The following is a 26,786-nucleotide window of genomic DNA, read 5'->3' on the forward strand; positions in this document are numbered from 1 at the left end:
ACAAACCCCCCTCCCCTTACATGTTGCTGAAGGGTGAAAGGAGCTATAAATAACCACTGCGCTCTCGTGGTCCATTCATGTGTAGCTCAACAAGGCATCACTCATGCAGCATGGCTTGTATCACGCTCTGCACACTCAAACATGTGTACACACACACACATACATGCACACACTCACACTGCTTACTGAATAAACCAATATTCATGTTTATGTATCACCTGTTCAAATGTGGAGCTACTGTATATGGATATGACAAGATAAAATAACCACTGGTTATATGAAGGGTAAAGCTGAGTATTTATGTGGATTCAGAGCCGCTTCTGCTCTCAGCCACGTTCAGGCTGGTATGACTCACATGCATCTGGCTTTGGCTAGATAACCCCTATCATTTTGCTACTGTGAAGATGATTTCAAAGAAATTTCGCCGCATCCTTGATGTCACTGAAAACACCAGAGCCTGTTGCCTAGGAAACCACCTTGGCATGTCCCAAGTGTCTCTCGCACATTGGTAAAAATTAATCTATGAAAAAGAACAGAAAAATGTCGAGGGTGTTGTTGGTGCAGGAGGCCTCTCTATGGCACATATATGTGTGCATCTTGTGGTGCACTCATGCTTGGTGGTGTGCCTTCAGTTGCACTCACACACAGTGGTTTTGATATCGCTTACAGTTATTGATGCGTTAAAGGAAGAGCTCGTTGAAATCCGAGTCCTGCCACTTGAGAGTTATTGGGTGTGGCAGATGCTGCGAACATCCTGATAAAGCATTCTGTGACAGTTATCTGAACACTTAGGTCAACAGAGCACATGTTAAGTTCCAAGTGTGAGAAGATCCCAGTCAATATAATCCAGCAGCACCACCTGCTCAGGGAACACCTTTGCAACAGAAGTCTGCTATCATTTTTGCTGCATGTATCCGGACTGTATGCGCGCCTCATTTAGAGCTCCTGTTTGAATGAGCTCCTCTTATTCAAACAGGTGCGGATCTCTTGTTTTCTCTCCTCCTGTTTTGGAACAACATGATCATGCATCTCCTGTCTTTGTTCGGTACATTGCACAAAGACGGCTCAGGTGCTGTGGTCGTAAAATAGAGCAGGAAAAATCTGTGTTTGTGTGTGCATGCACATTTGCGAACAAAATAAAATAATAAATGTGCGGAATAGTGCTATTATAATCTTCATGTCACAAATAACCTTGTGTAACGGCTAAACTTTTCCCTAGGCTTTAAATGAAGGACACAAGCTATATGCTGATAAGGTATACTACAGCCACAGTACAAGACTGACCCTCCTGTTTTTAAGCTATGATGGATTTTTTACATTTATTTTTCAGGAACAATCAATAAAACCAAAATTGGGGTTGTAATTCGCAAAATACCACAGAATGAAGCCTCCCAACTGTACTATAAGCATTTCAATTGCCTGAGTGTGTCCATGCTACTGCAGACCATCACACGAGAATCCTCCACACAAATGTGTGTGATTGCTACACTATATTGCCAAATGTATTCACTCACCCACCATAATCATTGAATTCAAGTGTTTCACTTCCATGGCCACAGGTGTATATCAAGCACCTAGGCATGCAGACTGCTTCCTCAAACATTTTCAAAAGAATGGGTTGCTCTCAGGAGCACACAGTGAATATTGTGATAGGATTTGCACTGTGATAGTGCAACAAGTCCAGTGGTTAAATTGCCTCACTACTAAATATTTCATGGTCAGCTGTTAGTAGTATTATAACAAACTGGAGTGGAATAGGAGAGACAGTAGCTCAGCCACGAAGTTGTAGGGCACATGAAATCACAGACCAGGGTCAATGGATGCTGAAGGTCACCAACTTTCATCAGAGTCAATCGCTTCAAACCTCTAAACTTCATGTGGCCTTCAGATTAGCTCAACAACAGCGCATAGAAAACTTCATGGAATGATTTTCCATGGCTGAGCAGCTGCATCCAAGCCTTACATCACCAAGCACAATGGAAAGCGTCGGATGCAGTGGTGTATAGCACGCTGCCGAGCTCAATCAATGGAGACGTGAGCCTAACTGATTTTAACATAACCTGGATTATGTGGAGATTTTTTGGAATTTGTTGGACCTGACTACTAATAATTAACAGCAAACCTGGGAATTCATTTTTACACATAAAAGTAAAATTTCACTGTTGCAACAGGTGAACTATGACAAAAAATTTGAACCAGAATCTGGACTAGAAGCTAGGACTGTGCTGGTGTTTCCCATGCAGAGAGGGTGCAGACAGGCAGCCATGCCATAAAAATATTTATGATTCCATCTGCTGCATATTTCTGCACACAGTAAACGGAACGTGGATCTAAACATGCAAATAGTTGTTAGTCAGGGTGATTCTATCTGTGCGTGCTAGTGTCACTCGTTCCTACTCATACTCGCACGTATAAATAATTAAAAGGGAAGAGGAGGGGAAACGATGAGTCAGGAGTTCCTGCTGAATTGTTGCTAAGAATCTCAATCTGAACTGAGACTCTACCCACGTTCCTATCCTGCTGTACGATTGGGATTCGCTTCTGATTCCTTTTTGAAATATTTCCTTCGACTTTATCCTGCACAGTTTCACACAAGCAGATCTGACCAGATTCTTTATTTAATGTTCACAACCTGCAGCTAGAATCTGACATGTTGATTAGGGTAGATTTAAGCGAAACCTTTATGGAGATAGTAGATGTAGTAGCTTTGTATTTTGCATCACTGTCTTACAGCAGCACTGACCCTCACAGGAGGAAATACAGAGAGAGAGACTGACAGACAGAGAGATGAAAAGCGTAGGATGATGCAGGCTGCTGACTCATCAGCCCTGTAGGGATTATCCTTCACACACTTTACATGTTTGTGTGTGCGTGCGTGTGCTGTGGGCATGTGCACTGCCTTACTATTTGAGAGGACGTGCGCAGCCATCATTGCTGCATGATGAAAGCATGACAGAGGAAGCAAAAAAGCCAGCAGACTTGTAACACGACTGTCAAAGACAAAACGCCCTTGAACGCAATTTTTACATCATTATTCATTCATTTTCTCTCCCAGCTACTCATACTGATGAATACAGGTTTTGATTTATTCATGGAATGAGGAAAATTTATAGCAGTCCAGAAAAAAATAATTTTATCGAGAGAAAGTGCAGAGATACATTTGTCTACACTGCTCGTGGTTCTCGCTGGAATGTCAATGAAAATTTTACTTTTGCTCAAAGCAGACTTACACGATGTCTCCAAACGTCATGTCAAGGATGCTGAGTAAAGCCAGAGTCTCCATGAACAAAGACAAAGTCTAAATCCAGAAGATTCTTGTCTATACCCAAAAACCTCTACAGTTTGGAACTATTTAATGTCGCTAAATTGTTTTTTGTTGTTGTTGGCATTTGCCTTACCATTTTTTCTTTCTAACCTGTCAGTGGTACATTCCTTAAAAAAATGAAATCCCTCAAACACCAAGAGTATGCTAGTATCAAGCTGGACCTCGTACTGTCTTCCAAAATGCCATAAGGCTTTCTGACAAACATTCAGCAAGGTGCAGGAAACATTCCTTTGAGATTTTGGTCCACAACCTGAAAGCATGACATAGTTGCTGCAGATTTGTTGGCAGCTCATCTATGATGCTAATCTGTGTACCATCACTTCCACATCACTGAGGTGACTGCGGAGGCCTTTTAAATGATGCTCAGGTGGTATTAGGGGGCTTAAAGTGTGCCAAAACAATGTCCCCCACATTATTATACCACCACTAGGAGTCTAAACCCTTGATACAAGCCGGATTGATCCATGCTTTCATGTTCTTTATGCCAAACTCTGACCCTACCATTCAAATGCCACAGCAGAAATTGAGACTCATCATACCAGGCAACATTTTTCAGTCTTCCATTGTCCATTTGTGAAAACTGCAGCCTTAGTTTCATGCTCTTAGCTGACAGGTGTGGCACTCAGTTTGGTCTTCTGCTGCTGCGGCTCATCTGCTTCAAGGCACAACATTTTGTCCATTCAGAGATGCTCTTCTGCATACCTTGGTATTAACGAGGGATTAGTTGAGTTACTGTTGTCTTCCTTTCATCTTAAAGAAGTAGGATCATTCTGCTGTGACCTCTAGCAGCAATAAGACATTTTCTCCCAGAGAACTGCTGTTCATTGGATATTTTCTCCTTTTCAGACTATTCTCTATAAATCAACCATGTGACCATTCAAGGAAATGCAGTTTGGGGCCCTTTGGAGTTGTCTTTCATCCCCAGAGGCTGAAATTTTTTAATGACAACAGTTGGGCACTCCATTGAGCATTTACATGACTCTAGATGTTGGTGTCCACTTCAGTTTTCTGTGGATTAAAAAAAATAATAGATATGGAAACAAAAACATTTTATACTATTATACTAGCAATACAAAAGTTAACAAAAGAATCTTCTATATAGCTTTTTGAAACATTCAGTCTTATTTTTAAAGTAAAACTTACAAGTTCCCAATACTGGTTGCAGATTGCTCCTACTGTACGATGTACCAGGTGTGAGATGCAGTGGCATTTAGTCAATAATAAGCCAAAGAGGAAAATTGAATAGACACCTCTCAGCTTTCCCCCCGGTGTGCTGCCATTAAGTGTGCAGACATGGATATGACACTGTTAATGAATCGACAAGACTCAACGGAAATATTTGGTGTCTGGCCTGCTCTGCTGTATCAAGGCTATTAAAATGACAGCGGTCATCTTTTCTCTGCCTTTCTGTCCATCACTTTGAGCACACATCTAGTTATCTCGTTCCTCACGCTGTCGCTGAAGGTATGCCTCTCCTGTCTGCCAGTGAATAGATTTCCTGCACAGAGGCTTTTCCGTTATCTCTAAGATGCTGATAAACAGGAGGGAGGAAACACAGCTAAACACTGGTCTTATTTTTGGGTAGATATTCGAAGCTTTTCATGCTTCGTCCTCTTTATCAGCTTTATTTTTGAGCAACAAACATTTAATATTCAAGTGGAAAATGTAGGAGTTAGCTAACATTATTTGATTGAAAATGTGTTTAAGAAATTAAAATGAGCTTTAAAGTTGCTTTAATTAATTAAAAAATAAGAACTTTGTTACCACTGTGGAGTAGAATTAGGGAAAGAAGCCCCCTATCCCAGAACTGTATAACTATATAACTTACAAAAGTAGCATGTATCATCCATCACCTATCACTTAATGTGTTAGCAAGCATTTCCAGTCTTCTTTGCTTCCCACCAAATCTTGATGAAAATATCAAAGTATGTGGCTTTTTAGCTGGAAAGTGCTCAACTATGTTGCTAACAGTTACTTGCTAACCTCAATCACCTGGATCTGGACTACTGGCTTGCTGTGCCAGAGTTTTTTGGGGGGTGGGGGTGTGGGTCCTTTTAAAGTAAGGCTGAGGAGAGTGCAGTCTTAAGCTGTGGCTTCATAAAAGTAGGTCACATAATAATTTCCATTGTGTTTTTTTTGTGGACAGGTTGTGGGTGTGGCCAGAGGCTAGTAGATAGGTGGAATCTGTTAAATGACTCAAGAACATCAGCAGCTTAAAGTCAAATAGATACTACAGTCTTTCTAGAAGCAGGACCTGTTATTCAGGAGCCATATTGGAAGCACTTATTGGGAAGCTTTTTGAAAGATTCTTTCAATTACTTTTCTATTAGGTTGAACATAAAGACTGCATTTATGGAATATCCAGTCAAGTCTGATAAAGAGAAAACATGTAAAAGTTTGCAGACTTTGTCCAAAAATAAAGTCTTAAAGGCTTTTTTTTTCCAAGTGAAAGTGTTTCTTCTACCATTACTATGCTTCTGTTGCAAAATTCTCCCATAAACGTCAGTTCCGAGTATCTTTCTTATAATGTCTCTACTGCTACGCAGGTCCTCACCTAGCTGAGACCAAGAATACCACATCTGCCTTTCATTTAAGTTGAACCCAAAATGTGTTCTGTCTTTAAAGAAAGTATCATCAAGAGAAAGACAATAAGCTGCCTAGTTTGTTCGAAATACACCGTAGTATAATATTATATCACATTTTTTATATCTAGTTTTTTGTGTCCAGTTATTTACAAATGAATACCGTGTAATGCTTGTGTAAGTGAAAACCTGTCCGGCTACATTGATCAGATTTTTACCGCACTACAAACTTCTAGTATGAGTAAAAAGAACAAGGAAAACACAATGAATATAAACAGAATATAATGCTTTTCCCTTAAAAGTAAATACTGCCCAGAGAGTGAACTACTGTGGTGGAGTTCTTCTGGTTTACGATATAATTTACACGTGAGCCTTGAATTCCAGTTTATGAAATGGCTCTTTCTGAGCATGCAAATAATTTCACCTCTCTGCCCTGTCCTCACTTTCTTATATCTTTGTTCCATGAAGTTGGGACATATTAATGATATTTTTTCCTGTAAAATTCAGTAACTCTTCCTTTAGCTAACAGTTCCAATGTGTGTCAAAGTGTATAGCAACAGCTTGTTTGTTTGCTCATTTTTGTTGAGCTCTTTGAAACGTTGCTTTCGAAATCAACTTGCTCTTTTAATTCTTGCTCCTCTGCACTAGAGCGAGCTAAACGAGGAAGTACCAAGACATCAATTTTATTGAGAAAGTAAAGCATCAGCTGGAAGGTCCGCCGGGCTGTGGAATATGAAAAATGAACTTGCTTGATAGTATTTTGTATTAAATTGCATATCCATTTAAGTACCTAATAATTAGATAAGGTGCCCACTTTAAAGACTGCCTATTTTATGACAGGCTGAAAACATATTGTCATATCTTCTACAGGAAAGTTATGCTTTTTTGTTCCTCATCATGAAATGTATTTAATTATTAACATGGATTATTGATATCGGTAATTTACGATTTAATATCACTCAGCTACTTGACAACTTTAAAAACTTTTTTTCCTTTCTGGTGGTGCACTGACTGCCCTCCATAGGTCCACACATCTGATTGGAATTGCAGTTCTTGCTTCATTTTTTTCTCTGTGTCTCTCTCTGTGTCTTTCTGCTGTGGAATATTCCACTGCCTTCCTCTCTGCGCTCTGCCTGCTGGTGTTAATGACTGGTTGCAAAAACGAAACAAAGCAGCAGCCAGTGTGACTCACACCAGGCTCTAGTGGCATAATGTGAAGAGCTCATCTAAGTACATTTCAATATGATGGAAATCAGCAGCTTCCCAATGCAGCTCTGCTCACACAGATGAGCTCTTCTTGCTTGCACAGATGAGCCTGCTGCAGACTAAAAATGGACACTCGATGGCAAAATAAGAGTTCACAATATAGATCAATATCTAATTATAGCCCTAAAAGATGGTATTCAATGATGACAATGTGTTGTGTGGCCAAGGCAGTTTAGTTTATAAAAGTGGCAGCTTCTTAATATGATTCTGAGAACAAGACCGTTTGAAAAAAGTTTGTATAAAATCTCTTTCCATTTGAAGGTGTTTTTCCATTTGAGGGAGTGCTTTGCATGTGAAACCGTTCAGTCAGTTTAAGTGACAACTGTGAGAGTGTGACTGTGAAATGTAGCAGCAGCCAGATGCAGTGTCATTGCATTTATTCAATTGCACTCTTATTCGTCACTTCTCGCCCATCTCCCTTCTTTCAGTGTAGCAGTTTGAGTTGCCATTACCTCCTAAAATGAAAAGGCTTTCAGCACAGTCTGTACCTGTGCTGCTTATGTCCCTTGCTAGTATCCATGAGCTGACCTCTTGTTCCATCTTTCCCTTGTGCTTCTCAGACCTGATCCAGGCCACCCAAGAAACCAACGTGAACGTCCCCCAGATGGCCGACACGCTGATAGAGAGGGCTGGCAATGCCAGCTGGGTGGTGGTTTTCAAAGCCCTGATCACCACACACCACCTTATGGTGCATGGCAATGAGGTGAGATCACAATACACGCAAACTTAGTTTCCACTTTGAGTCTTTTTGTGGCCATTAATGTGGGTTTAGCCTCCCGCAGACACAACAGAGGCCTGTAGTTGTTCAGGAATAGCCTTGTTTATGTATACAAGGTTTGGTTTTGATCTCAGTTCATCCAGCAATATAAAGACATAACAACAGGTAAAATCTGCAACAGTTATGTTTTTCCTTGTGAAAATGTAACCAGAAAAGACGAATCAGTAGTTTACTTATTTCTGCCAGCCTAGTGAACTGATATTTTCATTTTTTTGTGTGTGTGAATAGTTTTAAAGTTTAGGTGTGAATCTAAACATTGATCCACTCCAGAGAAAAAAATGCACAGTGCGTGCAGTACTTCCTGTCAGCTCTATAAGGTGTCTATAGGCCTCAAGTGGCCAAAATAAATGGAAGTTCAAATCTCTTTAAGGGGAACTGAAAGAGAAAATGGGATTTTACAGGTTTAACACAGATGAAAGCTACAGTCAAGGGAGTAACATTGTGAAAAAAACTGCACAGAGGCAATGAAAATCTGTTTGTCGCCGTATATGTTCAGACAGACGAAAAGCTCTGTGAATATGAGGATGAATTGGCTCGGTAAATATAATGTTTGGCTTTTTTGTGCTGTTGAGTCATCCAGATACCACTATTGTCCATTATTATTGTCATGTGTACATATCTCTGTGAATATCGACAGCCTGCATAAAGTTTAGTTTGTGCTTTTCTTTGTATTTATATGAGGCGATAGATCTTGATAGGTGTTAGACTTCTACCTGCTCTTGGACTTAATACATTTATTTACACCACCATGAGTTTGTGTATGTCTGACGCCAAAAATCATTGCTGTATTTTGTTTTGTGCTTAATTTTTATCTGTTTGTTGGAAATGTAACTATCAGTGAGAGCACTAGCATTTCTTCACCTATGGCCGTGGATGTCCCTACTCCCAACCATAATGAAAGAGAAACAGCAAAACATAATCCCATTCATTCAATGGCAGTTGTGCTTTAGCCGAGGGACTGGCCTGGCCCTGACCCCCTGACCCAAATGTTGTCCTGATACATGAAGAAAGCCGAAGGCTCTGAATGGGGAACTCGTAGAAATAAACAGCAGATGACACAAAGCAGAGAGAGAAATACTGATACACAAATATTCTTCAGAAAAGCAAACACACTGTGGCTAATTGGGGAATAAGCCATTACTTTCTCTGCCCTAGCGTTTCCTATTTATTATTATGAGGTGTGGGAGTGCATTTCCCGGCAGGAGCTGACAGGAAGCAGATGAGATTTAGCAACAGGAAGATAACAGCATTGACCCTTGCAGTCCCCACAGCAGGTGTCAGAGGAAAGGACAAGTGTAATTGTTTTACCATGGGCCACAATGAGATGCTGTGGCCCTGCACACGCATCTTTTAATAACGGATCTCAGTGTGTACATAATGTCACGAGGGGAATTTTTTCCCCATGTTTTTATTCTAATCTGCCTGATGTGGACGTGAATGTGGGCACAAGACTTCTGTATGATTTAATAATAAAGTTTGCCTTATGGAAGCTAGTTGTTCTGAATAACCAGGTTAAAAAAACAAAAACATAAAATAAGAAATAAATAAATCTAAATATCTTTTTTTTCTAGACTTGGTTAACTTCACATTTTCAGTTATTTTCATTTTGTTTGAGCTTCAACAGATATAATAAGCTCTTTCAGGCCACAATTGCTGGCCATCTGCAAGCTGCTTTACAACCCACTTCAACCCAGCTCCTCCTTTCATGGTTTCTTTGACTTGATTGATGCCTTATCTGCAGTCATTGATGCCTCCTTTGACTTTCCATGGGAGCACATAAAAAAGAGGGAGATCCAAGAGCAGATACAGCTTACTTTGTTATTTTCATCCAAAGCATTCAATCTTCTTTAAATTATAGTTTCATCACAGAAAAGCCCCCCAAAAAACCCCAATACCCAAACCAAAACAAAAATCTTTGTTTACTTGAGGACTAGATTATTTGTTGGGTAAAATATTGCTTATTTTGCATATTTACAGCATTTTAGAAAGCCTTAGAAAGCATTTCTGAGCAGATTTCTCTTTATTACATGAAACTTTATTTCCCAGCGCTCTCCTTGATATTCACACCCTCCCACTCATAAAGCTGCAGCACTGCTCCTTCAATGCTGATTTTCTGTTCAAGAAAATCAAAAAAGTATAGAGTCACACCTTTTATGTCTATTCTCCACAATGGGTTCAGAGGGCCTTACTGTATCTGTACCGAACAGCTCCTTAGAGATTCAACCATCTGTTTAAAAATGACAATAAGCTAAAGAATTAACAGCGACTATGCCATGTGTTCATTACTGAAGTCTCTTAGGATGATTCGCTAACCTTGTGTGTGCATCTTTTCCTGCAGAGATTCCTCCAGTTCCTGGCATCTAGAAACACCTTGTTCAACCTCAGCAACTTCCTGGACAGAACTGGCTCCCATGGTGCGTGGTGTTCCCTTCCATGTTCCCTAACTTTAAGTAATCCTGGATCCCACCACTAATTGATTCAGCCCATTTCTGCATCTCTATTAGCTCAGTTTAGGATATTTGAAGATACAAAAGCAGAGCAAACTTGAATTTTAAAAGCAACACTTCCAGTAACCCTGTTCCTTTCAGTCAATTTTGTTCCAGTGAAGTTATTTCTGTCTTTTTGTGATGAATTGTAGGTCCAAAAGCTGTTCTTATGAGTATTTTGCCTGCTAGTTGAACTACATAATGTGGAGAGCCATTTTAAGACTATTTAAAATCTAATTTAGTTTAACAGGAGGATTATGGTAATCTGGGTTTACTGAGGTAAGCACTGTTATTGTGATTCTACACTGACAAAATCCCCATTAGATTTATCCCTTTAAAAGTGGTTTAGGAAGGTTAAGTCAGAAGCTCTGTACTACTCTTTTGGTTAGCTGTCTTTACTTGTAATCAAAATAAGACTAACTTTCATACTTTTAGTCCTGAACAGAGTAAAGCTCATCAGCTGCTGACACTAGCTCATATTCTTTGTAGTACAAATACAAAGTTTAGCTTTAGATTGAGGTAACGCTATATAAAGCTAAAGCTAAGTGCTAAGTTTAGCATAGCATAACTAACGGCACAAGCTGTGTAAAACTAAAACTGGTCATTTTTACACATTTTGTATCATTTTGTTTCTTATTAGAGATGAAATATAATTACATAAGAGATACAAATGTTAGAGCTAATTTTAAAACTTGTTTAACTCTGTATATTGAAATAAGCATTATTTATAGGCCAAGGGCAGACTTGACTTTCCCTGGATCATCTTTATTAAACATTAAATCTGTGACTTGGCTAACCGGGCCACAGTCAGAAGCTTTTATTTAAGTATTTTCCATAGCAGCCTATGTGTGGCCTACCACCTGTCATTAGTTTTAACAAGATACCTCCGGCCTACTATGAGTAGATTTTGAATCATAAGCCCCTTAAGAGATCAGTTGTCCTTCTTTTTGAAACACATATAACATGTTAAATAATGTTGTAATTGCTAGTTGGTCTTCTTTTTAAATTTTACAGTCATGCTAACTTTTCCTCGCTGTTTACAGCCATTATGCTAGCCTAGGCTAAAATCTCTTAGCTTCACTTTTATAATTTGCATACAGACATGTAGGTTGAATGAAGATTGAAGCGACAGGCATTTAGCTAATTCTAGCATAACTGGAATGTGGAAAAAGCTAGTCTGACTTTGGTGTCATTTTTGATATATACAACCTTTCAACACTTTGCTAATGTCTTTCTTGCACTGGGAGCTGTGCATGTGGATACTTATGCGTGTTTTGTCCTCAGGCCTCGACATGTCCACATTTATCAGACGCTACAGCCGCTATCTCAACGAGAAGGCCTTCGCCTACAGACAGATGTCTTTTGACTTTGGCCGTGTCAAGAAAGGGTGCAGTATCTATTTCTCTTTCTCATATGGCCTTGCTGCATGATTAATTCAGCTCTGTTATTGATGTTATTTTTCATCTTTTAACATGCTTTTCTTACCCAAGATCAGAAATATACACCTTATGCAAGTCGCTGTCCATATCAGTCAGAATAGCACATATCCCAAAGCCACAAAGGTCATGTTTATGAGTAGGATTGGCTCCATCACCTCCAGCCTGGCACTGAACCACGTGCATTGCTTTACTGGCATGTAGAGATGAATACAGAGAGGGGTAACACTCATGCTTATGGATGGGACTGCTCTATTTAGCTGGCAGTCACAAGGTCCCTCTAGCTAGATAAACTGGCACTGAGAAATAGACTTCAGAATAAAGACAAAATACAGATGAGACACAGTGGCGGATACTTGTGTGTGACAGGTTCAGAGACTGGATTCATTTCAGTGGTTAGTAGACCATGTCTTCCCCAATTATCAAGGGAGTGGGGGTTGTTCATAGTAGCTTTCTCCCCAGGCTCTGTTTTACAGAGCTGCTGCTTAAACCTCACAATTTCCATTTCTTTCTGTCTCAGAGCTGAGGGTGTGATGAGGACCATGTCAGTAGAGAAGCTGCTGAAAGGAATGCCTACTCTGCAGAGCCAGATCGACGCACTGCTGGAATTTGATGTGAGTGACACTCGCTAATAGGCGACAATGTCACACTGCAAGGCATCCTGACATTGCCCTAGAGATACTGAACGGCTTTAACAAAACTGTGTACTGTAGCAGCATCTATGAAGAAGTGATACATGATATCAGGCCACATTGTTTGGAGTCATAGTTTAGCTTTACGTCTAACATTAGAAGGGTAATGACCTACAAGACGACAACACGACCGCTACAAAACAGAACGTGAAGGTACATTCACTCGTACGGAACAAGTAAACCTGACTGTGTGCCGGGTAACTTGCCAGACCATTTTGAAGAAGGATATGAAACTTTTATCAAGTATACATACTAATTTGACTATGTTAAATGAAGACGCTGATCATAGGAAACATTTTACGAAGATTTTGACTTCAGATATATTTGTCCCCTCAGGTGCATCCAAAGGATCTCAACAATGGAGTGATAAATGCCTGCTTTCTCCTACTCTTCAAAGATCTGATCAAGTTATATGCCTGCTATAATGACGGCATCATCAACCTGTTAGGTAAAGAGTCACCCCTGAACTTTACCTTTATGAGTCGGTATTTACGCCACTGTCTTGATGGGTGAGCAGATGGATTTCGTTTCTAACACTACTCCTGAAAGAAAAAATGGGTGGCAAATACTTTTTGTCTCTGGAAACGTTTGGATATGTATACCGCAGAGTAATAGGAAATGCTTTGGGTGAAATTCAGGGGGATAGGATGTCACATTTCAACCTCTTTTCTTTCTAGAAAAATTTTTTCAAATGAAGAGAAGCCAATGTAAAGATGGGCTTGAGATCTACAAGCGGTTCCTGACAAGAATGACTCGAGTTTCCGAATTCTTCAAAATTGCTGAGGTAACCTTCTGAGCACCAGGTGTCACTGATTGGCTGGTAGCTGAAGTACATTCTGGCAGTTGTTGTCTTACCTCTTGCTGTTTTCTTTTAAAGGAAGTGGGAATAGACAAAAATGACATACCTGAGCTCACTAAGGTAAGACTGTCAAATTTGAGTTTTGGGCCATTTTGGGAGATATGATATTCTTTTAGACTACAAGCTAACAGACTAACTAACAGTGGTGTGGTCTTTCTAACTATATTGCATGTAATATGAATGTCTAAAGCTACTGTTTGTTTTTTCTGCTGTGTCCACCACAACTGCTCCCACTTGACAACAATCAGAAATTCAAACAGGAACGACACAACCGCCACACAACCAATAAGTTGTGTTCATTTGTTGATTGACGGTCCCCGTGGCTCCCCTTCTGTTTTCACTTTCAGAGATGCAGATCGATCATTCGGGCTGAGAGTGTGAGTAGTGAGCAGTGCACAGAGCTAGCTTTGGGAGCAAACAGCTTAGGGAAAGTAGCCATTTAAACTCTCATTGAGTGCACTGAATTGAAGCACACTGCACAGTGAGTGCAGACCCAGCAGACATACACCAGGCGCTCTGACAAAGTGGGATGATGTGACTAGAAGAGCCAGCTGGATGAAAGCTAGGACATGCTGAGCAATGCTGCTGATCAGGTGGCTGATTTTAGCACAGCTAGTTTTCGTTCAGCAACTGTATAAAACAGAGCAGATTGTTATCCTCAGACTGTGCTGCAGTTTCCATCACAGCTATAGAGTCACATGATTAATTTTTCCTAATCTGATTCATTGATTCAATCTGATTTATTTATAATAAGCAATCCCCAGGATGAGAAACCTAATTTTCCAGCTGTTTCCTGAATCAGTTGCAGTTTTTAAAGCTCTGTTCTGCTGTGGAAACTCTGTGGCTAAGGTTGTTCCTTTCAGACATGGCAGCCTTGCATGAAAAGTGTGCTGTAGTGCTGTCTGAAGCTTGTTAGGTCATTGCTGAGCACGTTGCAAAAAAACATTTAAACTGAAACAGAACACCTTTATCTGGAGATACAGGTTGGATGGCTGTGAAATATATCAGCTCACATAAGAGTTAAAAGAAGTTATCGTGTTAGCTTTAACCTCCTGTTTCTGCATTTCAGGTACTGTCTGTTTACATAAAGTTAGCTGAGAATTTCAAAACCAGTGTCATGTCTGTGTGCTAAAAATGAGGCGTTTCTTATGTGCGTCTTCTCATTCCTAGAAACATGGAATTAAATTAGTTTTACTATTTTTAATAAAGACAAAAAAGAGCATGTTTTTTCTGGTGAAATATTTAATGGATAGACCAGTATTTAGGCTAAGCTAAATAAGAACTTCCTAGCACTAGCTTCATATTTATCTAAACCTGAAACATCTTACACATGTCAATCATCGAAAAACATCTTCTTCATTAAATGTTTCAATGTTGTATTTTCCTCAGGTTTTTCCCCATTAATCTGTACATCTGTTACCTTCTTCTATTGTTCCTCAATTAAAAATATAGTCAGTTGTTTCTTTTATTTTATTTAATAGAAATAAAGTGTTATTGTACTCATAAATATACATCGATTTGTGTGTAATTACATCTTCCAACAAACTCACAAACTTATAATTAACTCAGGTAAAATACAAAGGAGTGTGCGTCAGTTTGTGCAAGCTGCCATGGTGTCCAGCCATCCTAAATACAGTGGCCGAGATGGACATCGTTGTTCCGCCAAGTCATGTTTTATTTATTTGGCCACATATATTGTACACCAGAGGTGTAGAATAAGAGAACTCGTAGGTGTTCATGTAAAGGAAAGAGATGACATGACCGGCATCTGGATAAAATGTGATTCTCTTCAACCTTCAAACCTTGGAACACACGGAAATGTGCATAAACATATTTTTTTTTCCTGATATTGTTGCAAGTACTGATTGTCGGCAGATTAGAGTTTTAACCCTCCTGTCTCTGGACAGCTGACAAGAGCTGGCTAAACAACAACAACAGTTGGTTATAACTTAACATTGTGCCAACTAATGTTAGGCTCGAGTGTCTTAAAAATCACACTTTCCCTCTAATAAACAGTTTGATTGCATTTGCACATCATATGAGATTTTTTTTTTTTGCTAAGTATCCAAGTCAAACAATATTAGATCTACTCAAAATACAATTTTACTAATGTCGGCTAACAGCAGCTGGCAGCTGCTGAGAGAAACTAACACCATCTTACTGACTCATCGACTCCTATCACTAACACCGGCCAATGGCAGCTAACAGCAGCTAACAGTGGCTAACAGCAGTGTTCACCAACAGAAAAGTTCAAGATATCCTCAACAACTCACCCCAGTATTGCTGCCATCAGTCAGAATTGAGCTTTGTCTCATCGACTCACATTGTTTTAGCTATAGCGGCAACTGTAGGAAGTTTTAGGAACTTAAATTGGGAGGGGTAAGAAAACAGAATTCAGTTGACTGCAATCTGCAATCCACTGGCCTCTAGTGGTAAATTTTACACAATAACTTATGAAGGAAGTGTGGGAAGCATATAAACATGTTCTGGCAACATCTGGCCCCAACATGGCATGCTGATGTTCTGCCTATAGAGAAATTCTTTATTCTTTGCTTCCTTTGGGTTGGATTTCTTGACTTTTCTGACAATGCCATTCAGATGGTGGCCATATTGTAATATGAGGAAAATCTGATACAGAGTTAAGAGTCCAGACACTGCGACTAACTCATAACAATTTATGACTGTTTCTGAGCAGGAGAAAAGAAAACTAAACAAATCTCTTTCTGTTAGTTTGATAAAATAAGCTATAAATATTAAATGGTACTAGATCAGCTATCCAAATTGCCACAGTTTCCTTTACCAGCCACTGTTAAAAGCTATCAGCAATAAATAAGCCATAACAGCATCACTGATCATTACAGACTAACCTACAGACAGTAAATTCATCTCAGAATATTGTGATAAAATGCAGTTGATGAGTGCAGGAGAAAAAACTATCAGTCTTCCAGAGCCCTGAAACCTTTATTTCAGTCTCGAATACAGATTTCTATTCTCATCCCTTCTAGGAGGATTTACATCAGCACAAACAAGACAGAATAATTTTAGCATTGACTAACTTGCTGTGTTGTTATGTCATCACTCATGCACACTTTGTGTTGTTTTGTTGTTGTTGTTTTGTTAGAGCAGCAAGTAGATGTAGAAATTATCCTTCCAGTGATGGCAGTGTCAGCCATTTCGGATCATATCGTTCATACGTTATCCTGGAAGCTTTTTGCTATCACAGAGATTTGGTTCAGAAGCTTTTCGTATTGGCTTCCTAAAACGAGAGCCATTATTGCATTTGTCTAAGCTTTGCAATAATGGAGTTAAACAGTTAATATGTCCTCTGCACAGAGAACAGTTTGTACTGGGTAGTGAGGACAGACACTTTAAAGTCCCAGGGTGATACTGATCTATCTATTCCTCTCAGTGTCAAGACAAAATTATCTGCCTTGTAAGTCTTCAGTTTTAAAAGGGAGCTATAAATAAACAGACCCAGAAAACTGTGCAGAGAATTAAAGAAAGTGTTATAGGAAGAACAAAAAACCTTTGCTGAGATTCTTAAGAATTTTTCTAAATATCATACTATCCTTTTTACTGCACATCATTAGGTGATTATGTTGAGTTTAGCTTGATTTAGCATGCAGCTTTGCATCGTGGCTGTTAGTAGCATAAAGATAAAGCATCTGCTTCTGTATCTGCTCTATTCTAAATGTGGTGTCCCGGCGCTTGTGTAACAATTATTGTTTATTGTCCATTTTAGTATGTATAATGCTACGAAAGTTTTTTAGCCACCCTTTATTTCTTTATTGTTTACTTCCAAGGACCCAGTGATTTTTCTTTAGACATTGGCTGCTTTTTTTTACCCATTTTTAGTTCAGTCTTTCTACGGGATTTTTGTTTGTTTGTTTTGTTATGTTTTGTTTTTTGTTAAGGCACCTAATACTGATCTGTGAGTCATTCAAGCATATAAAAAATCCAACTTAAGGTATTGAATAGTGGTGTTTCCCCAGAAAGAAACAGTTTTCAATGATATATTTAGGCATTTTGTTACTAGCAGCTTTTACTAAAACAAGGTTTGTTCTGATTTCTTTAGTTGTATAAAAGCAACATAGTTTGACCAGCATAAGTATTCCTATTTTTACACCAACAAGCTGATTCCCAAAGAGCTATTAGCCAAGAACTTTATATATTATGATATTGTGGTACCCTCAGACTTTAATGCACTATGTAATACCAATGGGAAAGCATCTGATTGTCAACAGCTTCACTTTGCAGTGTGACAGTGATCCCAAACACACTGCCAATGCAGTAAAACCATACCTGAAAAACACATAATAAAAATCTGGTCTCCTCAGATTTAGGACCTCAGACCTTTAGGACTGAAGCAGCGTCAGGTCATCTTGAAAGAGAACAGAACAATGAATGAGTGCTTAGATTCCATTAAAGTTTGGATGGCTGACAACTTCCTCGAACTCCCAGCTCTCCATTGAATTCAGAGTCCACTTCAAGATTCTGGTACTGACTTATAGAGCTCTTCATGGACAAGCTCTTGCCTACATCATTGAACTTCTACAGCCCTATGTCCCTTGCAGGTCTCTTAGGTCATGTAATCAGGGTCTACTTGTCATTCATCATACAAGGCTGAGAACTAAGGGAGACAGAGCTTTTGCCACTTTTGCTCCCAGACTGTGGAACTCTCTCTCACTGAGCTTAAGATCTCTGGACTCAGTGGCTTCTTTTAAAAAACAGCTAAAACACATTGTTTTAGAAGTACATTTTGTTAACTGTTGTCTGTTTTGTTTTATACTTTGTTATCCTTGTGTGAAGCACTTTGTGATCTTTTATCTAGAACGGTGCTATATAAATGAAGTTTTAATAAAGTTTACTTACTTACAAAAGGCAGCCAACATCCAAAGAACAGCTTTGAATACGCTTCAAGAAACCTGGAGAACTATTGTGGAAGAAGGCATGCCTAAACCTGTGTCCACTGTGTGACAGAAGGTCAATTAAAGTACTGTATATCAAAAACCAAAGATCATTTTATAATATTGTGAGGGTTAAAAAAGAAAAGAAAATGGATGTAAAGTCCCAACAGACACCCAGTACAGAGCAGAGCTGTGTATTTGTGCCTGAATATTTTTTATACATTATAAAAAATATATTTTGGATAGCAACAGTTTTACATTTGTTATTTTTCCTTACTGGTTAGTATGTTTTTATCGTAAGAAATTTCCATTTCTAAAAAAGCAAACAAAAAAACAAAAAAAACAAAAAGGAGAACAAGCTACCACTCCAAAAGAACATGTTTCTTTTATGGATTTAATTAAGTGCTGGACGAAGGAGCCAGTCAGGATATTTTGCAGCCCTAATGTGTTAAAACTCAAGTCACAGTTAAGGCAATGTGCCAGCCTAAGGTTCACTTTGGAGCGGTGCATTCAAAGATGTAGGAAAATGAAAATAGAGTGAGGTGTTCCAAGAGTCAGTGCTGCTGATTCAATGTTGATTAGATTAGACAGAGAAAATAAAACTGAGCAGGGAGGACAATTATCAGAGCATCAGGCAGGAATACGAGAAGGCAGAACAGCCATCAGGATATTAGCCAGTCTGCAGCCTATCAGCGTATTAGAAAAAAGGCACTTAAGTAATCTCCTCAGCTGCTGTCCTTCTATTTTATAGCCACCATGAAGAAGCCCTTGTTAAAGAGGCATTCGCACAATCCAAATGTGATCCATAAATTACCCTGTGTACCCTGGTCTGCTCTTATGCCTTTCTGTCTAACTGTACTCAACATGCTGTCTGTGTTTGAGTAATTAGCAGCCCCTCTCTGTGTATTTGTCTGCAGGCCCCCGAAAGCCTTCTGGCATCTCTGGAGACCCACCTCAACACTTTGGAGGGGAAGAAACCGTAAGTAGATCGAACAAAACACCTATTTAGTGGGTTTTTTTAACGCTTAACAGCAACGGTTTTTTGCAGGGGTTTTGCTCATCTGTAGTAAAACTCACTAATACTTCTCCAACTTGTCATTTCTTCTTATCTTTACACAACTCAGAGAGGATAAGTAAGTAATCTCTGTCCATAAGAGTAGGACTTGTAAATGTTATTTCACCACCACCATTGTTTCCCCTTATTCATCAGTGTTTTGCCTTATTCAGGTTATACATTATTTTTATATTATTACTCAGTGATTGAATAGACACAGCGTCTGAATATCCTGCATCTTTCAGAATCATCATTTCATCATCAAATCATTTGGAGCGATGACAGGCCTTGCCTTTTCGCACATGTCATCACTAACCTAACACCTTTGTTATCATCCTACTGTAGAGTCAGCCCCAACTTTTACAAAGCTTCAGTCACATGTCAGTCATTACTTTCTATGTGTAATGTCAAAATAAAAAAGCTTTGTTCAAGTGGCGCTGGGGCCAAGAAGTCGTAACTCATCAATGCAGCATAGATCCATTAATTGAAGATGCTTGCTTAATGGATTTGCTTTGAAATGCTTCCTGCCCGAAAACGACAAAGGGATATTTAAGCCGTCACTTTGCCTCCTGTCTCAGTAGCAGCCATTAGCTTCCATTGTGTACAGCGTTAAACTCGTTAACTCATGTGCTGTTGTTGTTCTTGCAGGTCGCCCACAAAGGTAAGCTATGCTTCATGATAATCACAATGTAGCTATGATAACAGGACTCTGTATTTATGTGTGACAACTTTCAGAGTCAAAATACAGTTATTGAGAACTTGAATCAAGGGCTTCACCCTTACCAGTTTTTACTTTAGATGGGTAGTGATTTATTGTTATTCATCTGTTTAGAAAGCTCGTGAATCACATTAGCTTACATGAATATGTTGGTCATCATCTAATGGGGGTTGTCCTCTGCGGCAGGATGCTACCGCTAACAATAGCATGCCGGCAGCAGCAGCACCTGCTGCGCCAGCCAAGCCCGCGCCTCCCGCTGCTGCCGGTGGGCCTCCAGCCCGCCCCGTGCCGCCTGCCAAACCCCCTCCACCCTCTGTCACTCCCACTGCACCAGTCCCCACCACTGCCAGCAAGTAAGAATTACTCATCAATATAACAGATTGTTGTAACTTATCTGCATCGATACCACATTTTAAATGGATTCCTCTGTCAACACACCCTTACTGTCTTTTTTCCCCTGTGTTCAGTGCACTTGATGATGGGTTCCTCTTGGATCTAGATCCCATGTCCTCCTCATCAGCAGGGGGCACTGCAGCAGCTTCCTCCACAACTGGATGGGGAGGTAAGGTCATTTTGATATACCAAATGAAATGTTTGAAACTCCCGTCATTTTCTGATTTGAGTACAAGCTGATATTCCCACATTTTTAGACACTGATTGTTGATTTAGCAGCTTTGATTGACTAACATTAGCTAAAATCTTAAAAAAGGGGCCTTATAAATGAATGCCTACAAAGATATCATGCTAAATGCTGTTAGAGACAGGTCTGACCCCAGAGTAGTCCCACAACCCATTCAATCATGCTGCATTTCATTTACCTCGGAAGTTGGATGTCAGAGCTGGGACTGATGTCACTCCCAAGTTGGGTGCATTCAAGTATAATAAGCAAGTAATAAAAGCAAAGAAAAGTAGGATTTGTTTTGCTTCTTAGGAGGTGGAGGCAGCCATACATAATTAGAAAGCAGCACAATAATAGTATTTTTTGTTGCACTTTAAATTAGCGGTGCATCAAGTTCATAGATAGAGCTGGGTCAGTGCACTGTATATGGCTTATTTAACCAGTCACAAAGACACAGCAGTGGCGGCACAGATTAGAAGTTTTATTACCGTTTACGTGCACTGGGGCCATTTTGGATTATGAAGTCGGGGTTGGCGGGGCTGCCCTAACTTTCTGAGTTGTAAGTAAGGGGATGTTTCAGTTAAAAATGACTGACTGGGAATTGTGGAACTTCTGACTTCTGATTTTAAATGTAATACAGCATTAGTCCCAAAGATCAAGTGTTTTAGGGAAATTATGTTTGTCATATCAGATTGCTTGTCCAATACAGAACAATACAGACTCACATGGCACTGTTTCAAGGCTGTATTTTGAATTCTTAGAATAGTCAGTGTAGCTCCTGATACAATGTTCAAATCAACTGGATTCATCATTTTCAGGCAAAAAGTCAGCATCCCTATACGCTAATGATCCATTTAGGTAAACAATCAGATCCCTGGTATTATAGTGTTATGAATTAAACTGTGAGATCAGCTTTTTGTTTCTAACATACTCAGCCTATTTGCTTATATATCAGACAGATCAACATCAATCTTTTTCAATGTGAGAAAAACTTACACAGAGGAAAGAAAATTTAGATCAGATCTTCTAGTTATGAATATAGATTTTTTTCAATATAGCTTATAATTTTGGAAAGCTAACAAGATAATATATTTTAGTTAGGAATTTACTCTTTCAAAGACAAAGATAGAATTTATTAAAAATAGGAAATGGACAGAAGGGAAGATTCAATTAAACTGGAATCTAAACATTACAAAATAAGGAGATCAGAGACATTAACGAAACATAAAAAGTAGTAAATTTATTTTAGCATCAAACACAATTAGTTAGGAAAATCAAGTTTATTGGGTGTTATTGTCACGGAAATGGTTGTAACCGCCACTTTGCCCAGTACGTCTAGGCTTCAGATATAACCCTTTGCTACTGCTGTGAGAAGTTTCTCTTGTGTTAGCTCAACCTGCTAAAAGTTGTAGCTTATGTTAAACCAGACCTCCTGAAGTGTAAACTACTGTGTATCTCTTGTCCTACAGCCTTATGCCCAGCTCTTTAACATGCTGTTATGTTTAGTTTAACAGACTCACACTGTCACATTATGGTCGCTCAGCTGTGACAGAGCCTTCAGTATTCAGGGGAGAGTTTTAGTGATATTTAATGACCTTAACTTAATGTACTTCAGTGAAAGAGCACATTTTACACACTTACATCAAGTTCTTCAATAAAGCTGTTGTTTTTTAATGTTTCAGTTACTAAACTACTCGCTGCCAGCTTTACTTTACATTATTTGCACCATTTTTCAAAGCACACAGTGTGGTGAGGTTACTGCTGAGTGATTTTTCTTGCCAAAATAGAATGAATGAAAACCAAGAAGGAGAAAGAAGAAACTGAACGGAAAAACCTGCCTGTATGCTTCGGCTGGCAGCAGCATCAGTTATTTATAGTTTGTAATAAATGTGCAGAAACAAACATAAAAAAACCTCTTTTATTCTTCGTAAACTTTTACTAAAAATCATTGGCTTTAGCAGAAAGAGAAATGGGACTCTCCTCTTTAACATTGTGAAACTTCTTGTGGTTTTAATCGCAATTTTAACGATTTTTTTCCTACATGTCCTCTGATACCTTAACCATGGCTGTGGTCCAGCCTTAGCCTTTTTAAAGCCTCAGTTATATTAATGACCCTTTCACTCAATTGGATTTGCTTTTGTCCCATCTCTGCTTTTCTGGCTTTTCCTGTAAAAGGTTGGAAGCTCTCAAATTAACCAAAAAAAATCATTACTTGGAGCATCTGCATAATTTAAAAGTATATCTCTTTTTTAACTCAGTCATTCACTGTCTCTGACCTCTCTCTCTCTCTCTCTTTGTTTTTGTTTGTGCTATCTTGAAGATCTCTTGGGTAAGTACTCTGTTGACAGCGTCGCCTGCAGTCATCCACTGTTCAACTTGTCTCTCAACCTGCAGTTCTGAATTTTCTTTTTTCTTTTTGAACTTTTCACTCACTTTGACGTCTTTGACTCTGCCGTCTTGCTCCTTCTTCCCTATTTTCTCTCCTGCTGTTTCTTCCTCTCTTTTGGGGGTTGTGACTGGGTCGTGGCGTTTGGATTGCGGGGTTTATCTGCGTAGCGACTCCGGCCGCTACCGACGGAGCCTCTGAATCTCTCCTGGCAAAGAAAGAGTCTGCTGATGCCAATGCTGCGGCTGCTGCTGCCCCCGTGGCTGCCCCGCCCATAGCCCCTGCTCGTTCCACCACTGCTGCAGCTGCGCAGGCGCCCACCTCGCTGCCCATCTCTGCTCCTGCCTCCACCACCTCAGCCACAGACATCGACCTTTTCGGAGGTCAGTGTAGGCGGAGGGTAGGATGCAGACGCGACCTGCCTGCTTTTCTGCAACAAGCCCATACATTGTTTAGTTACATAATGATAGATTTCCTTTGTATATATAAAATATAAAATACCAAAATTAAACTGGTATTTTTTCATTCTATAGCTAGAAATGTTTGAGGGTTCTGGGGGGGTCAGAGCTGTTGATGTACAGATGTACTTCATTTTTGGAAAAAATAATGCTTAGTGATGTGACTAAACATGTTTTTACGTCCTGCTTTGTGACTGCCATGCACATACTGTTGTGCTGGCTTAGTGTCCAGCTATCACGCATCATGTTTTTCACTCGGCAGGGGAAAAACCTTTACCATTTCAAATCCGCCCCCCAAAAATTAACCAGTACAGTACGGCATTATTTCATTCCCCTGCCGAAATGTGCAAAATCATGATGCATATATTTGAGATTTGTCAATTTGTGCTTTTTGTTATCGCCCTGAATTATTTTCTTCCTATGAGTTACTAACAGTTTCTTAAATATGCCAAGACGATAACTAGCTGAGTGCTATTTAATGATAATTTGGCATATTAGTTAATACTAACAAACATTCAGAGTACTACTAAAACACCAAAGAGAAATGACCTTTGTCCATCCCTGACCTTGACATTTCCCCTCTTGTCACAGAGTGCAAGTAACTTGTGACAACATGCCTCATTTCACGAGCCTGCACTGGTGGTGCACTCACTGAATGCAGCATTATGCAGCCCCATCAAAACAAAACTCATCATGTGACTGATGATACAATGAGATCAATCATTGCAGTTACTGGGCTGCATATTTCTTGTATTCTCTGCTTTTTCCTGATGCTGACCTCTCATTTTTCTTCCCTGTCCATTTCATCTGTTTATTCATCTTCTGTTCTATACATCCATGTGTGTGTTGGTGTGTTGGTCCGGGTGTTACGTTTTGTGTTCGCGTTCCGGCTGTTTTTCGTCTGCAATACCCTAGATGCGTTTGCACCTTCCCCAGGAGATGGTCCTGCTGCCGTGGCCGCGGGCCCTGCTGCTGATGCATTTGGTGGATCTGGTGGGTGACAAAACAGCTTTCTGTGCAAACGTGTGTGCATGGAGGTACGAGTGCGTGTGCGAATGTGAAGGCTGTTGCTTTTATTATATTAATAAAGCTGCTTCTGCTTTCATAGAAGACAGTAGAACAAACCTGCCCTCAGGTCCCACTGTCTCACCCCAAATCCTACTCTAATGCCTAAGTCATGGACCCTCTCCTCCTAATATTCATCCAGTGAATACTGCAGTAAAAAGCACAGTACAGCTCTTATCTTCTCAGTATTCCAGAAATAAATGTCTTTTTTAACACCACTAACCATGACACAACTGGATTATGATGGTTATACTAATCATATTTTATTTTGGTTTTTAATAACTTGCATTCAGCTGTTCTCTTTGGCCTGCAGCAGCTTACATAGCAGAGAAACTGAAGCAACCTACATAATGTCCATGCAATAAGCAAAAATGTTACTTTACATGGTGCATAGTGTACTGTAACCACCTGCAATTACCTCTACTGTAATCACAGTAATTAATATTTATGTGTGATTAACCTTAAAAATAACTTTATCCTGCATCCACACTTTATCTTCTGTGTAAAAGGGAAGTGCCAGCTTTTGACAACTTTGTGCATTGGTTAGCTTAGTTTTTCAACAATGAGAAGACTGGAGTGATTCTATGACTTTTTTTTCAATTTGTGCCACAACATACCCCAGTACTGCTCAAAATACATTAATCGCCAAGCTTAGGTTCTAATAACTTTGTAAAATACTTAAATAAAACAAAAAATTCTGTTCCTTTGTCAATTGTGTTACGAACCTTGATGTTCACTAGAGGCTGAATCATATTGACTTCGGTTCGTGATGTTTTTATATAACACCATCGGCCAAAATACATTTGTACTTTGTTAGCTTTTCTAAGCTTCAGTTGTTGTTTGAAGTTCATAATTAGCATGTTGCCTTGCTAAATTAAATCATTACTTGCCAAACATTAGCAAGTCACTAGTGTCAGTGTGAGCATGTTAGCATTTAGCTTATTTACCAGTGCACTGCTAAAGTTATTTACTTCAAGAATGAAGATCAAGGCCATTTACGTAGATTGATTAAGAAGTACTATATATAGTTAACTATTTTGGTAAAGAAGAAGAAAACTTAATACTTATACTAACTTGTATACTTGACTAGACCTAGAATTACTTTATGCTAACTAGGCTAATTTTCTAGGTTCTTTGCTCCAGGAATGTATTGATAGGTGTCCTGCTCGTATTGATAAACCAGAAAAAAACAAAAACAACCAACAAACAAAAACTAATGCTAACTAGCAAATGGCTGACTGTGTAGTAGTTCTTCAGTAATAAGTAATATTTAATTATTCTTTTTTTTCCCCTTTTTTTGTCAACAAGTTAGAAAGACTTGTCATTGTAGGACAGAAAAAACTGTTTAAATTGATTTTTATTGGATACAAGTTATTTATAGCATGTCCTTTCATTCTTATATACTGCTAGCAGTGTTCACAGAGCCGGCTGTTTCCTGGACACATGGATGGTTTGGATTAGGCTTGCATGTTTGAGACAAATTGGTCATTATGGAATTATTCCACTACTAACTATAGTCCATAATTACTGTTTTTTCTTTCTGTTGTATTTTCTGCTGAAGTTTGTGGATGGAGCACTGAAGTTAATGAGTTACCATGTATTGTTTTACTTTCTTTGACCCTAACTTGACACTTCTGAGGTATTTAGCCTCACAAAAATGCTTTTTGCAGTTTTTGTCACTTTAACAAATCCTTAATCCCTCCCTTCCTCATCCCCTCTCCACTGACCCATTCCCTTCTTTTCTAATCATTACCCCCTCCCTAACTCCTGAACGCCACCAACCTGCTGCTCTTGGTGAAGACCCATTCGCTACGACGGAGGGCAGTGCGGACATTGCTCCAGAACTGGACCTGTTTGCTATGAAGCCCACCGACATGGGGGCGGATGTTGCTGCCATTACTCCTCCCACCTCTAGTGATGCGCCGACTATCATCGCTCCCATTGCTGCCCCCACCCCTTCTTCCACTAATACCACCACCACAACTACTACTGCCACAACCACCACCGACACCACCACAGAGTCTGCAGCTGCCCCGACTCTAGATCTCTTTGGTGGTAAAGTCTTCTCGCTCTCATTATGCCTCTCACTGCATTGCCCTGCATTATGACAATGGTGATGATGATGGTATTAATAATTATGATGATTGTGTTGCTC

At 39.4% G+C, this 26,786-nt stretch overlaps 1 protein-coding gene across 2 annotated transcripts in view; it reads left to right on the forward strand.

Moving 5' to 3' along the window:
• Positions 1 to 26,786, forward strand: part of snap91a (synaptosome associated protein 91a) — a 57,217-nt gene that overhangs the window by 12,842 nt on the left and 17,589 nt on the right. The window contains exons 2-16 of one of the 2 annotated variants that reach the window (XM_063487417.1): positions 7,734 to 7,876; positions 10,290 to 10,365; positions 11,722 to 11,824; positions 12,394 to 12,487; positions 12,902 to 13,013; positions 13,243 to 13,349; positions 13,443 to 13,484; positions 19,249 to 19,310; positions 20,034 to 20,046; positions 20,290 to 20,456; positions 20,571 to 20,665; positions 23,043 to 23,051; positions 23,279 to 23,491; positions 24,482 to 24,559; positions 26,432 to 26,686. In XM_063487417.1, the coding sequence (XP_063343487.1) occupies positions 7,734 to 7,876; positions 10,290 to 10,365; positions 11,722 to 11,824; positions 12,394 to 12,487; positions 12,902 to 13,013; positions 13,243 to 13,349; positions 13,443 to 13,484; positions 19,249 to 19,310; positions 20,034 to 20,046; positions 20,290 to 20,456; positions 20,571 to 20,665; positions 23,043 to 23,051; positions 23,279 to 23,491; positions 24,482 to 24,559; positions 26,432 to 26,686 (1,569 nt within the window). Of the gene's footprint in view, positions 1 to 7,733; positions 7,877 to 10,289; positions 10,366 to 11,721; positions 11,825 to 12,393; positions 12,488 to 12,901; positions 13,014 to 13,242; positions 13,350 to 13,442; positions 13,485 to 19,248; positions 19,311 to 19,455; positions 19,484 to 20,033; positions 20,047 to 20,289; positions 20,457 to 20,570; positions 20,666 to 23,042; positions 23,052 to 23,278; positions 23,492 to 24,481; positions 24,560 to 26,431; positions 26,687 to 26,786 lie in introns of those variants that run through there. The other variant, XM_063487416.1, reaches the window with a different exon arrangement.

This window comes from Pelmatolapia mariae, linkage group LG10_11, assembly GCF_036321145.2.
Source record: "Pelmatolapia mariae isolate MD_Pm_ZW linkage group LG10_11, Pm_UMD_F_2, whole genome shotgun sequence".
NCBI lineage: Eukaryota > Metazoa > Chordata > Actinopteri > Cichliformes > Cichlidae > Pelmatolapia > Pelmatolapia mariae.